The sequence below is a fragment of the Jatropha curcas genome, chromosome 7 (assembly GCF_041381405.1).
Source record: "Jatropha curcas cultivar XTBG-Jc1 chromosome 7, XTBG_Jcur_1.0, whole genome shotgun sequence".
Classification (NCBI taxonomy): Eukaryota; Viridiplantae; Streptophyta; class Magnoliopsida; order Malpighiales; family Euphorbiaceae; genus Jatropha; species Jatropha curcas.
In genome coordinates, this window is record NC_143157.1 from 29516840 (window position 1) to 29530605 (window position 13766).

General features: G+C 36.5%; 5 protein-coding genes across 5 annotated transcripts; 2 read left to right on the forward strand and 3 right to left on the reverse strand.

Moving 5' to 3' along the window:
- Positions 1 to 878: 878 nt before the first annotated feature.
- LOC105643490 (major allergen Pru ar 1) lies at positions 879 to 1673 on the forward strand. Its single transcript, XM_012228619.4, has 2 exons — positions 879 to 1174; positions 1268 to 1673. The coding sequence occupies exons 1-2, from the start codon at positions 991 to 993 to the stop codon at positions 1564 to 1566; spliced, it is 483 nt and encodes a 160-aa protein (XP_012084009.1). The 5' UTR covers positions 879 to 990; the 3' UTR covers positions 1567 to 1673.
- Positions 1674 to 3897: 2224 nt separating this feature from the next.
- Positions 3898 to 4594, reverse strand: LOC105643491 (major allergen Pru ar 1). The gene is made up of 2 exons (XM_089724512.1): positions 4407 to 4594; positions 3898 to 4334 (listed from the first exon to the last, which is right to left on the reverse strand). Exons 1-2 carry the CDS (start codon positions 4592 to 4594, stop codon positions 4040 to 4042), a joined length of 483 nt encoding a protein of 160 aa, XP_089580638.1. The 3' UTR covers positions 3898 to 4039.
- A 585-nt stretch (positions 4595 to 5179) lies between these two features.
- LOC105643672 (major allergen Pru av 1) lies at positions 5180 to 6056 on the reverse strand. Its single transcript, XM_020682996.3, has 2 exons — positions 5578 to 6056; positions 5180 to 5497 (listed from the first exon to the last, which is right to left on the reverse strand). The coding sequence occupies exons 1-2, from the start codon at positions 5759 to 5761 to the stop codon at positions 5208 to 5210; spliced, it is 474 nt and encodes a 157-aa protein (XP_020538655.1). The 5' UTR covers positions 5762 to 6056; the 3' UTR covers positions 5180 to 5207.
- A 300-nt stretch (positions 6057 to 6356) lies between these two features.
- LOC105643492 (major allergen Pru ar 1-like) lies at positions 6357 to 6943 on the reverse strand. Its single transcript, NM_001308814.1, has 2 exons — positions 6760 to 6943; positions 6357 to 6667 (listed from the first exon to the last, which is right to left on the reverse strand). The coding sequence occupies exons 1-2, from the start codon at positions 6941 to 6943 to the stop codon at positions 6357 to 6359; spliced, it is 495 nt and encodes a 164-aa protein (NP_001295743.1).
- A 1509-nt stretch (positions 6944 to 8452) lies between these two features.
- Positions 8453 to 12589, forward strand: LOC105643493 (uncharacterized). The gene is made up of 5 exons (XM_012228622.4): positions 8453 to 9079; positions 9519 to 9736; positions 11267 to 11552; positions 11653 to 11830; positions 11951 to 12589. Exons 1-5 carry the CDS (start codon positions 8750 to 8752, stop codon positions 12190 to 12192), a joined length of 1254 nt encoding a protein of 417 aa, XP_012084012.1. The 5' UTR covers positions 8453 to 8749; the 3' UTR covers positions 12193 to 12589.
- Positions 12590 to 13766: the final 1177 nt, after the last annotated feature.

Below are 13766 nucleotides of genomic sequence, written 5' to 3' on the forward strand. Positions count from 1 at the left end.
ACATACAAACATTTTTTGCTTAAATAATAAAAAACAAAATCATTCAAAATTGCTCAGTTTTGAGTAAGTAACAAAGTATGATTTTAATAACAAGCTCATCAAGTTTGACTAAAGAATATTATTTTTCAATAATTTATTTATTATAATTAATAGTTTTTTTGTTAACCAATAAAATTTTGATTACTATATGATATTTTTTATTTTGAGAGTGTGTTATACTGATTGGTAAAACTTATAGTGGAACATAGCTTTTTTTTTTTTAAATAAATACTATTAATCACCCATAATCTTTAGTTAAAAATTTTAGCTATTACAGAAAAAACGAAAATATATTATTAATTTCTAATGAGATTATATAGTAAATATAAGAGACTAAACATTTTCAATTAAAATAAATAATTAAATATTATACTGTATCAATATCAACAACGAAATGATATTCTAATAAAGTTAAACCTCAAAGAAGAATGAATGTAATAATCAAGTGTGACTTGGTTGACCTTTCCATATGTTGTCGAAGATATGAGGAGTGAAAAGTCTCGAGTTCTCGAGTTTTCTCTACTACAAAATTATCACTAATTTGATGAATGTTATTCAAAGGGGAATGTTATCTCTATTGTGTAGATCACGATGTTATTACGGTCCATTGTGTTTCTCAAGTATTAAAAAAAAAAAGATTGAATGAATGTTAAAAGATAATATTTTACAAATATTATTTTTTTTTCCTGTCCTATACTATTTCGGAATATTAAAAATATATTACTCCATCTTTTTTTTTTATTATTTCGATATTCATACCATCAATCAACATGTGCAAAGCAAGCCTTTGTTGACCGTCGAATCTTTGCTCTCTAAAATCTCAATACTAAAAACTTTAACAACAGTCTCTTAAGTTATGAGATCTTGCGCTATAAATTCACACTATAACTGATCACTCATCAACATACACAATACTTCTCAATCCCTTTGATTAACAGTTAACACTTAACAATGGCTGTCGTGACACATGAAGTCGAGGTTCCCACTGCTGTCTCCGCCGCCAAGATGTTTAAGGTCTTCCTAAAAGAATCTGACACCATTCTTCCTACAATCCTCCCTGCGTTCATTAAGAATGTGGAGGTTCTTGAAGGAAATGGAGGACCTGGAACTGTCAAGAAGCTTAATTTTGCAGAAGGTATTAATCTATCCTTATGACTCTAATTAACAGTAAACAACTGAATCTTTAACTAATATCCATTTGTTTCTTTTGTTCATCTAATTTACGCAGGCAACGACTTCAAATATTTGATAACAAGAATTGATTCAATGGACGAGGAGAACTTGGCATGCTCGTATACTAGATTTGATGGGGAGCCATGGATGGAGACATTGGAAAAGGTCTGCTACGATGAGAAAGTTATACCTACGCCTGATGGAGGATCCATTTGCCAGAGTATTGTGAAGTACTATCCAAAAGGTGATGCTAAGATTGATGAAGAAGTACTCAAGGCTGGGCATGACAGGATCATGGGAGTCTTTAAGGTTATTGAAGCATATCTGTTGGCAAATCCTGATGCCTTCAATTAAAATTAAAAGTTCATTTTTTTTTCAGCCTTTTTTTTGGGCCAAAAGCTATTTATTGATGTATGTAGTTTTGGTCATTTAATAAAAATTGGAAGTTGAGTTGAAATGGATGCTTATTGTTGCTTCACATCATTTATTTACTTTTAAATGTCTAGTTCCACTCTTGTTCATAGTCAGCACCTCTTAAATTTTTAATCTCAATCAAATAATTTTCTAATGTATTACTTAAGTTTATAAAGTGTATTTAATTCAAGAATTACAGAATGTGTTTTTCTTACAGAAAAGCAAGAAATTTATGTCACAATTTCTGATGATAGGGTCAGAATTATGGATTTTAACTTTTAATAGCTTGGTTTGTTTGACAAGTCGACAACTAGCAAGACTAGCTATAGCCACTTGCTCACTTCCACAACCTTATTTGGCTCTTTCATTTTTCATACACTCCCATAGCTCATTTCTTCATGTTTCGATATATTTCCAAAGTAAGGACTGACATGGCTATTTTGCGTGAGCATGAGATTGCTAGTGCAGTCCCCCCAGCAAAATTGTTCAGAGTCTATTTCGTTGAATCTCACGTCTTTGCTCCCAAAATTCTGCCTCATGCCATTAAGAATTAAGAAGATGGAGGCCTTGGAATAATTACGAAGACAAAAAAAATAAGTTATCAGGATTTAAATATTTTCTTGTTTGACAGGTGCAGGGTTTGAAGTGAAATATTTAACGAACGAAATTGATATAGTAGACGAAGGCAATTTGGTGTATAACTTAATGTTGGGACCGCGTGTACCATCCAACCCCGAATTAGTATGATATTGTCCGCTTTGGGCCAAGCCCTCACGGATTTGTTTTTGGGCACCTCCCAAAAGGCCTCATACTACAACCCCGAATTAGTATGATATTGTCCGCTTTGGGCCAAGCCCTCACGGATTTGTTTTTGGGCACCTCCCAAAAGGCCTCATACTAATGGGTTGGGTTTGAACCATTATATTTTGGTTCCATTTCTCCTTTTTATCCGATGTGGGACTTGGGAGGATATCCCAACAAACCTCCCCTCCAACCAAGGACCACACAAATCGTGACCTCCCCTCCAGGGATAATCTGCCTACCATCTTGTACCGCCGCTACAATTTTGCGGGACACGCCGCCCAACCTCCTTTTGTCGGGAAGACTTTCGACACAAGGCACCACTTGCAGATCTTCTGGTCTTGGTCCTGTTGTTACACCGTCACACCGAGATTTTCTCACACTGCGCAGTCCGCTGTTCACACCCGTTCCGAACCAGGGCTCTGATACCACTTGTTGGGACCGCGTGTACCATCCAACCCCGAATTAGTATGATATTGTCCGCTTTGGGCCAAGCCCTCACGGATTTGTTTTTGGGCACCTCCCAAAAGGCCTCATACTAATGGGTTGGGTTTGAACCATTATATTTTGGTTCCATTTCTCCTCTTTATCCGATGTGGGACTTGGGAGGATATCCCAACACTTCACTACAATTGAAGGAGAACCCTGGTTAGATACACTAGAGAAAATAAGTTATGAAAACAAAATAGTGGCTTCTGGTGATGGAGGATCCATCCTCAAGATCAAAACCACCTATTACCCAAAGGGTGAATATGGTAAGATCGATCCTGACATAATCAAGAAGCTCGAAGAAAATAGCAAGGCATTCTTCCAGGCTGTTGAATCCTACATCTTGGCAAATCCTAATGTCTAATAACTAAAAAAAGGTTGAAATTTCAGTAATATTGTCCTGATTAAGAGTTCAAGTTTTGTTGTGTACCAGTTTTGGTTCAGCCAAAAACTGGCCATCTGCTTGCTATATTATAATTTAAGTGATTTAATTAAAAAATAATATAATCAAATTAAAAAATTATACTTTATTATAATTTAAATAATTTAATTATTTTCTTAATCAACCTATAAAATTTATAAGGTTAAAAATGGACAGACAGACGTCCGTCAAATTACTCCTGCCTCTATTTTTTTCATGAAACTGACAGCCTTTGATCTTAATTTTCCAAAAGCCATGATGTGGATATAGTGACTTTCGAGAAGGAAATTAATATATCAATTCCACGAGCCAAGACTTGTTCAAAGTCTTCGCCCTTGATGCTGACACAGAGGGCCCGATGAAAGTATATATGCAGATAACTACTTTTAATTTGTTTCAATATATTTTTAATTATTAAGAATTAATATTAAGCCGATCAATGTCATACGTAAAAATAATATATGATATGTTTTCACCAATGATTCAATAATACTAGAATTATTGTAAATCAGATGTAATTTAATTGGTTTTTTCTCGTCTCAAGACGTGGAGAGTGATAGGTCTCGAGTTCGAATCCTTTATTACAGTGTAACTTTCTTATTAGCAAAGGAAAAGGCAGTTTATTGTACTTATAGCCTGAGAAAATAAAATAAAATTCTAACTATAGGCATGGGGATTTGCCAAAGAAAATAAAATAAAATTCTAACTATAGGCATGGGGATTTGCCAAGAGGTAGGCCTCAACAGCCTTGAAAATTTGCAAGGATTTTTCTTTGCCAGCCTTAATCTCCTCCTGTTTGAGCTCATGGTCTCCAATGGTATAGTAAGTGCTCCTGTTCTTGCAAATGGATCCTCCATCACCAGATGCCTCAAACTTAATCTCATTATCAATTTTTTCAAGAACATCCACTAGAACATCGCCTTCAATTGCACTGTATCTGTATACGAAGTTCTCCTTGTCAATTTCTTCAATCCTATGCTTCACGTATTTGAATTGGCTACCTGCATAAAGGAGCTGTCAGGATTATGCAAATTGTGAGGTAAATTAATTTAAGCATACTAGTTTAGGCATGCCTTCGCCGAAAGTGATTTTTCGAACAGTTCCAGGCCCTCCATCTCCTTGAAGGATTTCGACGTTGTTGATAGCCTGTGGTACAACCTTTTGAATGATATTGTCATTGTCAAGCACAAAGGCTTTGAACAGCTTAGCTGGGGGGATTGGGGAGGCCACCTCCATATTATAAGAGACCACGCCCATGATCTTTCAATGTACTAACAGAGCAAGCTTCAAAAATTAAAAATGGAGATTGACTGATTAGTAATAGTCTAGTACTGAGTGTTTGAGGTGAGGAATTGTGAGTTAATAATCAATGGTTTTTATAGATTGATGCTTATGGGAATTATCACCTGCTTTATTTTTGGTTTTGTTGATTGGATAATCATTCTTTTTACAAGAAACTGTGCAGGTGCAGCATCCCTGGAAGAAAGAAATTTTTTCAGATGGGCAAAACTGATTCCGGATACTGTCTTTTTCCTATGCTAAGAAACAAAATTAAGGATATGTATATTATCTAGCGAGAGCTTCAAGCTTTAAGTTGTAAATGTACGAGGAATATACTCTTGCCTTCTTAGAATACCGAAGAAGCTAACAATTCCAAATTTACAATTGTCGTATATTAACCAATATTTGCTAGGTTTGCCTCAAAATCTTCAGGGGATATAGAAAGGAGTTATTTATATTTATGCAGGAAAAGATTTGCTTGTATCTCAAACAGCAAAAGATAATAGCCCAATGACATTGTGAGCTCATCCATTAACATGTAAAGAGAAGTCCATACATTTCTTACACAAATGCCAAGTACGTAGCCGAGTTAATTTATAGCATCTGGGTTTTCCAGAAGATATTCTTCAATGACCTTAAACATTGCAAGAGCGTTTTGTTTGCGGGCCTCAATTTCCTCCTTTTTAATCTCAGTGTCGCTAATAGAGTAGTACTTGGTGCTGCTCTTGCAAATGGATCCTCCATCGGGTGAGGCCCCAAAGCTAAACTCGTAAGAAATTTTCTCAAATGTGTTTGCCAAGACTTCACCTTCTATCGCAGTATATGCATACATGAACTTCTCTCTGTCTATTGCATCTGTCCTTTCCTTCACATATTTCCCTGGAGAAATCAGATAAACACTTCCAAATTGATAAAGAATTGCTATATATTCAAGAGAAGTAATAAACTTAACTAATTACCATCGCTCGAGTTAATTTGTTTAATTGTTCCAGGACCTCCATCTCCTTCAATGGTGACATGGCTTGCAATAACCTGTGGAAAAATCTTGGGGAGGAAAGTCTCTGCATCAACAACAATTGCCCTGAACAATTCTGCTGCAGGGACAGGGCTGCTGATCTCCATGTCATAAGTGGCAAAACCCATCTGAATTTTTGTCAAGTAGAAGATATATGATTGATCAAATCAAAGTGGAACATGAAATAGACTGATCTAAAGAGTTCTTTGTGAAATCACGACAACAATTTATATGTTTTTTTTTTTTTCTTTTATTTAAGAATTATCGATTCTATCGGGAAACACAAGAATCTATTCTGTAGGATAAATACAAGAAACACCTAATGATTCCTTCCTCAATACGTCCTAAACGCCATTATCACCTAAATTAATTATAATTCATTGATTTACCATCATCATCTTTCATTTTCCTTTTGATTATTACAATTTGCAAAACCAGCAGTTGGCTCAAGTTTAGGGATGGAAAATCAAGAATTAAGCTACTGTATATATATTACAATTAATGGATAATCTTGTGTTTGATTAACTTTACTTAGGTGCAGATAAACAGCATGCACACAGTTTCTGCAAATGAATAGAAACAAGGAAAAAAGCTTTCCCCGATTGTTCATTTCACAATAATGGAAGGCCTCTTAACTAATATTTCATTGATTTATGTAATTCTTACATAATGGATAGCTCTTCTTTACCCAACAAATAGTTAAATGCAAGTTTCACATATTAATCAGGCATCAGAATTAGCCAAGGCATAAGCTTCAAAAGTCTTGAATATTCCGGCAAAGAGTTCCATAGCCGTTGCTTGGCCAGCCTTAATTTCCTCTTCATTAACCTCAATCCCATCGACAGTATAGCTCTTGCTGCTACGCCTGCAAATGGATCCTCCATCAGGAGAGGGTTCAAACTTAATCTGATAAGCGATTTTCTCAATTGCGTTGTTCATGAGAGCAGGATCGCCTTCAACTACTGAATATTCAAATATGAAATTTTCTTTATCTATCGCATCAACAGTCTCCTTCACATAAGTCAATGGGCTACCTGGATATTTTTAAACAATATTACAATAAGTTGCCTAAGAACAAAAACAAGATTAAGGATGATTCAAGTGTAATAAATAACTAACAATTGACCTTTGCTAAAATTGATTTGTCTGAGAGTACCAGGACCTCCATTTCCTTCAAGATGGACAATGCTCTTAATGGCCTGAGGCAAGACCTTCGGGAGGAGGGTTTCAGAGTCAAGGATAAATACCTTGAACATCTTGGCTGGTGGGATTGAACAAGCAACCTGTCCTTCATATGTTACAACACCCATTTTCAACGATTTAAGCAAAAAGATGGATCAAGAATGAATTTTAATGGAGTCGCTGTTGTGGGTTTTGGGTTGTGCAAATGTATGTGCTACTTATACACCAACCCTGAAAGCTTTCCTTCTTCATATTCTTGGTCCAGCTATCTCAATTGAATATTACACGTTAAAGCCAGCATAAATAATCAATTGTTCTAGCACCCGGACTTTGACTTAATACATAAATAAACAAAATAAGAAATAATCAAATTAGAAAAAAATTTATTTTATTTTTCATCATCTGACGATTATTAGGCAAAAATATCTTTAACAGCTATCACTGACAAAGCAAACATCTATAGATTGGGCTATATCAGCAAAATCCAGTAAAACCAAGGCGTGGTCGTTCATGTCGTTTTAACTGAGCAATGAAAAAGCCCACAGCCACAGTTGAGATATGCTTCGTTAAAATTTGTTTTATGTTTGGTTGACATTAATTAACTTTAAAAGTTTTTCCAAAGCTATTGAAATTTTTTATTAAGGTAAAAAAAATTAACATGATTTATTATCAGGTTGTACAAACAATAAAATTAGTGAAGATCTGTACCTAAAACTAGAGTTGTCAAAATGAGCTGTCTAGTCCGGCCCACACGGACTCGATTTCAAAACGGGTCAAGCTATAAAAACTCATTAAAAAAAGGCCTCTATTATTCAACCCAGGCTCGGTCCGTACGGGCCTGCTGATGGGCCCAAACATATCTGTTTTGAAAGTTTTTTTTTTTTTATTTTACTACTTTTTGAATTTTTGTTGGTTTTGTATGTCTATTCAAAGAGCATTGATGTAGAAAAAAGAGGAAAGTATTTCCAAAAATTAAATATAGAACTACTGAACGTTTATCCCATATAGTTTCCATTAAGCTTATTCTCCATTTTTATTTTAAATTTTAATAATATATATATATATATATATATATATATATATATATATTTTTGTTCTAATGCAAGCCTCGTGGACCTGTCCGTCCCGGTCTACACAGGCTTTGATAAAAAATGTGCTGAGTAAAAAAAAATCTTTTTTTCTCACATCCGAACAAATTACGGATGATCACAGACTGTCCGTAGGTTCAAGCCCGTTTTAATAGTATTATTTAAAACTTTTTCACTTCCACGTAAATAGAAAGACCAATTAAAATACAGTGGACAGAGTATAAATGCTTATTTTGTCGTTGTTATACAGAAATATTGGAATCAAAAGTATAAGCGGTAGAGCATATTCCACAATGCGACCCCACAAAATGGCAAGAGAGGGAGAAGAAGATATAAAAAAGTTGAAAACGAAATTGGGGCTCAACCCCATTGGACTACACCTAATCCATCGAGCCACCTGAAGTACTAGAGGGAGTAACGAATCAACTAACCCCAACCCTAACCTTTATATCCCAGTTTTACGCAGAGGACACGTCTGTCATTTTAGAATATGTACAAGGGTAATATTGCAACAGAATAAAATTATAAAAGGAAGGAAAGAAGACTTCTCTCGAAATACAAACTCTATCAAAAACTTTCTGGATTCTTCTCGTCTCCTGTTGGCCCAAATTTCCCATACCCACGCCCACGAAGCCTAAAAAATCTCACCTTCGTTACTCTTCAATACATACCTCCAACACTTGACCTATTTTCACACATGCTCAGTCTCCTTTCCTATTGATACCCAGAACGAGAGAGGGTGAGAGAACTTTTGGTATATAATTATACAGGAAGAATTGAAAACCTTGCGTCCAATTTCTCTGTGACGACATCGTTTTGTTTCAGATTATTCTTCGGTTCTGTACAATGTCAGGGTCCGGTGGAGTTTCGATTGCCCGAGCCCGTGGCGAGAGCCGATTTTACGTTTCTCCGGCAATGCGAAAGCAGCAGCAGCAACAACAGCAACAACTTCAACAGCAGCAACAGACGCAGCAGCAAAGACCGTCGATTTCAAAGAATTCTACTGCGGAGATGGAGAAAAGAGCGGACTCCGACCAATGTGGGTCGTTGTCTTCGTCGTCGTCGATGTCAAATTGTTCTGTTTCAGGACGGATAGGAAGCGACGTTAATTCCACGAATTTAGATCGGTTCTTGGAGTACACTGCTCCTGTGGTTCCTGCCCAATATTTCCCCAAGGTAATCTAAATTTAGCGAATTTTGGTGGTTTTTTCTTTTGGGTTTTTGAGTTCTGAGTTTTTCAAGATATGGGAATGGAATTTCTGATTTTCTTGGTTTTTATGTGCCTTTTTTGTGTTGATTCCTGATTTTCGCACTCCGAAGGTATTTAGTGCTAGAATGATCCTCATACTATGGCAATTAGGGTTTGTAATTTGATGCTTTGGTAATTCTTAGTTCGCTCTATCAGGATTGACTTTATGTCTATTGGAAATTTTAAAATTTTACAATTTGTTGCATTTCGTTTGTTACTGCTTGATCTTAAATGGCCTTATTGGCAGTAAGTAGCACAATGGATTGGACTGCTCTAGTTTAACACTCATAGAGTAGTGCGTTCCTTCCGTTTTTTATTTGACAATACATGGGCGCCTTACTTATGGTGGAATTTTTGGGTTTGCAGACAAGTATTAGGGGATGGAGAACACGTGAACCTGAAGCAGAGTTTCACCCTTACTTTGTGCTGGGGGATCTGTGGGAATCTTTTAAGGAGTGGAGTGCATATGGAGCAGGTGTTCCACTTGTATTAAATGGAAGCGAAACTGTTATGCAGTACTATGTTCCTTACTTGTCTGGCATTCAGCTCTATATAGACCCATCAAGACCCTCCCCTAGGCTTAGGTGAGTCGCTGTCTTGTTTTGTGCTTTATCATATTCTTCTTGCTCTTATTATATCTTTTTTCAATTGATAGTTTATGACTGTTGATTGATGGATATGATTTGGTGTTTGTTCATTCCAACATTTGTTTTTGTGTTGTCATTGGATACAAATTTCTTGTTCCAAGCATTTAGTTAACATTTGGTGTTTTCTTGATGATATTGTTGCTCTATTGCCATGCCTAGTATAAGGTTTTAGTTGACTTGGCAATGCAGCTTTCAAAAGTTCACAATATTTATAGCAAGCGTTTGCATTAAGGTTCTGCAGTTTCTTAAAGCTGCTTTATTGATCTTTATGTAAGGATATCTGATGTTGAATGGTTGTACCCATTTGAACAGGATGCATATGCCATCACATGGTAACTCTAATTGTAGACGGAACATTATGATCAGCATCTGTGCCAAAAACATCAATAATAAATTTCTACAAGTTTATTTAGAGAGTGTTTTTCTGAATACTTTTTTCTCCTTCAGCATTTCATTTTGGATTCCATATTACCTTCAGTCTGCATAAGTTTTAGTTGCTTTTGTACTTCTGTTTACTGTAAGTATTTTCTGGAATGTCATTTAACACGTATAGAGCTTGAACTCAACTCAATTTAGTTAACTTGAGTTAAATTTGAAATGCCATGACTATAATTGATGAGGGGACATGTTGACCTTTGTTACATTGTTTGAACTACCTTTCTGTTGTCATTTCTCCTGTAACAACTCAGTTAAATGATTTACATAAAAAATATATATAACCTTAAACGGAAAGAAAAAGTGATCTGGTTTGCTTGGATCTTGCCATGGCATGTTGGGATGTCCTCCACCCATAGACACATCAACCTCATTGTAGAATGGATACCTATGTAGAAGTTATATGCTTCATGGTGTCTCCATTATGTCAAGTTTGATAAATTGGACCAAAGGTCTTGGTATCTTGGATATACTAAATCAATTTTCTCAAGAGATGAATTGCTGTCTCAGTTCTGCAATTGCTTAATATATTTCTATGTGCTGAAAGGGGAATGATATGTCCTATTGATTGGGAAAAAAGGTTGATACATGTAAACTTCAGTCCTTTTCTACATAATGCTTGAGTGAGATTGTAACATTATTGCTTTTTGGTAGTGTTTCTGGTTTTGTTGCACTTAGTAAATTGCAGATGCAAGCACATCACGTTTTTCCTTAGTTCCTGATTGCATAATGCCTAACAACTAGGATTTTATTGTTTCTTCAAAATATCTCCACAGCAGAAAGATTTGCTAGCCTCTCTATTTTCTGCTATATGGCTTCCATGTCTTTGAAATTGATATCAGCTCCTGAGTTTCTCAGAATATCTAAATGTCTATGGAATAGAACAAGTTCCATTTGGCCTTTCCTTTGGAAGAAATAATCATTTGAAATGGAACTGTCTGATTTTTATCAAATTGTCTCTGCTGTGAACATTATTTTCCTTAGTAAATGCGCTTGATGCATTAAATTGTTATTGCTTTTATCCTTTGATAGGAGGCCAGGGGATGAAAGTGATGCTGATTCATCCAGGGAAACGAGTAGTGATGGTAGCAGTGACTATGGAGCAGACAGAGTAGTTAACAATGGTTTTCGGGGGCATTTGACCCAGCAAAACATTGCAGATGCAAATATTCAGAGTTTGAATAGACTCTCACTAAGAAATAAACCCCTCAGAGGCTCATCAAGTGATGAATGTGAGATCTCCAACCCTCCAGGTCAGCTTATTTTTGAATACATGGAGCATGCTTCGCCATTCACTCGTCAACCTTTGGCTGATAAGGCAAGTTCGTACTGTTATCATACTTGACTTGTTAGGTTTATCATTTTTCTCCTTTTTTGTTTTCCATCATTACTAAAGCATTTAACTTTATACTCTACAGATTTCAGTCCTTGCATCTCAGTTTCCAGGACTAAGAACATATAGGAGTTGTGACCTGTCGCCTTCAAGTTGGCTTTCTGTGGCTTGGTATCCCATATATAGGATCCCCATGGGTCCAACTCTACAGAATCTGGATGCCTGTTTTCTAACTTTTCATTCTTTGTCACCACCATTTCAGAGTATGTATCTTCTTCATTCTTTCTATGCATGTATATACATTTGTGTGCATTTATGGACTGTTATGAACTGCATGTTTGTGGCTGCAGTCTTATGGCTTTTGAAATGGTTGTTTGGGGCAGGTCTGAACAATGATGGGAGTCTTAGGGATATTTCCTGTGCCGACTTGTCATTCAAACTACGTTTGCCCATACTTGGCCTTGCTTCCTACAAGTTCAAAGTTTCATTTTGGTATCCAAATGGAGTTTATGAATGTCAGAAAGTCAATTCCTTGTTGTGGGCTGCTGACAACTGGCTTAGGCGCTTGCAAGTAAATCATCCGGATTATACTTTCTTTGCCTCCCACAACTCAAACTGGAGATAGTTGGAGTTTTGTCAGAGAGCTATATACACCTTAAAGGGGACAGATGAACATAGGCACCTTCGAGTCTGAAGTGAAGACGTATTTTGCAACACGAGTAGTATCGGCCATTATTTTACAAACTTTGTGGAGCAACAGTGTAAAATTGAGATCCCTAGCCTACAGGCCATTAATGGCTCTGAAATCATGTCGTCATACTGAAAAGTCCATGAATTATAGAAAATGTTGGCTTTAATATGACTCAGTTACTGTACTCAGGGATATTTGATGAAGCTTTGTGATTGATAGTCATTATGGTGTATTGATCCACCAGACTATTTCTGTAGCCTTCGAACATATTTTAATAAGGCTGGCCGATGATGATGAACAAAAATATCAATATATATAATGGGTTTTCGTACATAGTTGTTTTGTCCAGTACAGTGAGAATTATTGTACTAACAGTTTCTGTAATATGATTTTACTTTCTGATATGATATGATCTTACTACTACTTTGCAGCTACAGAGCAAATGGAATTTCGTACTAGTTTCATTTCAGGCAAGAGAGTAGGTGACATTGTTAGGGATGACAGAATAACAGTATTTCTTAACTAGTGTTTCATTTTTGTCAGAAAACAGCAATGTCTAAGGATAGAAGTGGGGCGGTGAAACACCCTGAATTTTTATTTTCGAAACCTTTGCATTTTTTTATTAAATCAAAAATCGCAAATTTTGGCCGCGTGGGCTGCAATTGTAACATAGTCCCAATTCGAGCCCAAATTTTCGAATTGGGCCTAAGCCCAAAATAGTTCGTTCGGAAATTTTCGACTAATAAAATGAAAGTCCAGCAATTTATCTATTATGTATATATATATATATATATAAATTGTATTTTCAAAGATTTTCCAATTAAATTTAATATACCGACAGCCTGAAAATTAATATTAATATTTTAGTGTGAATACTGTGAGAAATCGAACCGAAAACCGATTGAAAAAGTCAAAAACCATTGAAAACCAAAGGTTTGGGCCGAATCGAACCGAATCGAACCGGTTCGACCCAAACCATCTAGAATTTTCTTTTTCCTCTATTTCTAACGCACACCACTCTCCCCTTCCCCCATTCTTGCGCTTTCCGATCACCGGGGACACCAACAGCACACTGTCACCGCCATTTCCTTCTCCTTCTTCTTCTTCTTCTTCTTCTTTCTTTCCTTCTTTCTTCCCCTCTTCATCTGCGTCTACATTTCTTGGCGAGAAGCAGAGTCGCGCCACCACCTGCTCCATCCCCAGATCGCGCCATCGCTGCTACACAGCTCCGCCATTTGCTTCAGCGTGTCTCTAGCCACTAAGAACGAACGCAGCGCCATCTTGTTGCGCCACTGCGCTGTTGCGCCACCACCCCCCTGCTGTCCAGTTAGCTCGCGCCACAGTTCTGGTGAGCGTAGCAGCCTGTTTTGGTGGACTCAACGCCATTGCTCTCACCTACCCTTAGTTCCAACACGCGTAACTCCCTTTTTCCAGTTGAACAAATTCCGGCAGCAAGATTGGGTATATAAATTTAATTTTTGGACTAATTTTAGAATGTTTTTCTTAGT

Excerpts from the sequence above, each read along its gene's own strand:
- LOC105643493 (XM_012228622.4), top strand. The coding sequence starts at position 8,750 with ATGTCAGGGTCCGGTGGAGTTTCGATTGCCCGAGCCCGTGGCGAGAGC. Across the intron at positions 11,553-11,652 it reads GTCAACCTTTGGCTGATAAG|ATTTCAGTCCTTGCATCTCA; the intron begins GCAAGTTCGTAC and ends TATACTCTACAG. Across the intron at positions 11,831-11,950 it reads TTTGTCACCACCATTTCAGA|GTCTGAACAATGATGGGAGT; the intron begins GTATGTATCTTC and ends TGTTTGGGGCAG.
- LOC105643491 (XM_089724512.1), bottom strand. The coding sequence starts at position 4,594 with ATGGGCGTGGTCTCTTATAATATGGAGGTGGCCTCCCCAATCCCCCCA. Across the intron at positions 4,335-4,406 it reads ATCACTTTCGGCGAAGGCAT|CCAATTCAAATACGTGAAGC; the intron begins GCCTAAACTAGT and ends TTATGCAGGTAG.
- LOC105643672 (XM_020682996.3), bottom strand. The coding sequence starts at position 5,761 with ATGGGTTTTGCCACTTATGACATGGAGATCAGCAGCCCTGTCCCTGCA. Across the intron at positions 5,498-5,577 it reads ACAAATTAACTCGAGCGATG|GGAAATATGTGAAGGAAAGG; the intron begins GTAATTAGTTAA and ends TGATTTCTCCAG.
- LOC105643490 (XM_012228619.4), top strand. The coding sequence starts at position 991 with ATGGCTGTCGTGACACATGAAGTCGAGGTTCCCACTGCTGTCTCCGCC. Across the intron at positions 1,175-1,267 it reads GAAGCTTAATTTTGCAGAAG|GCAACGACTTCAAATATTTG; the intron begins GTATTAATCTAT and ends TAATTTACGCAG.
- LOC105643492 (NM_001308814.1), bottom strand. The coding sequence starts at position 6,943 with ATGGGTGTTGTAACATATGAAGGACAGGTTGCTTGTTCAATCCCACCA. Across the intron at positions 6,668-6,759 it reads ACAAATCAATTTTAGCAAAG|GTAGCCCATTGACTTATGTG; the intron begins GTCAATTGTTAG and ends AAAAATATCCAG.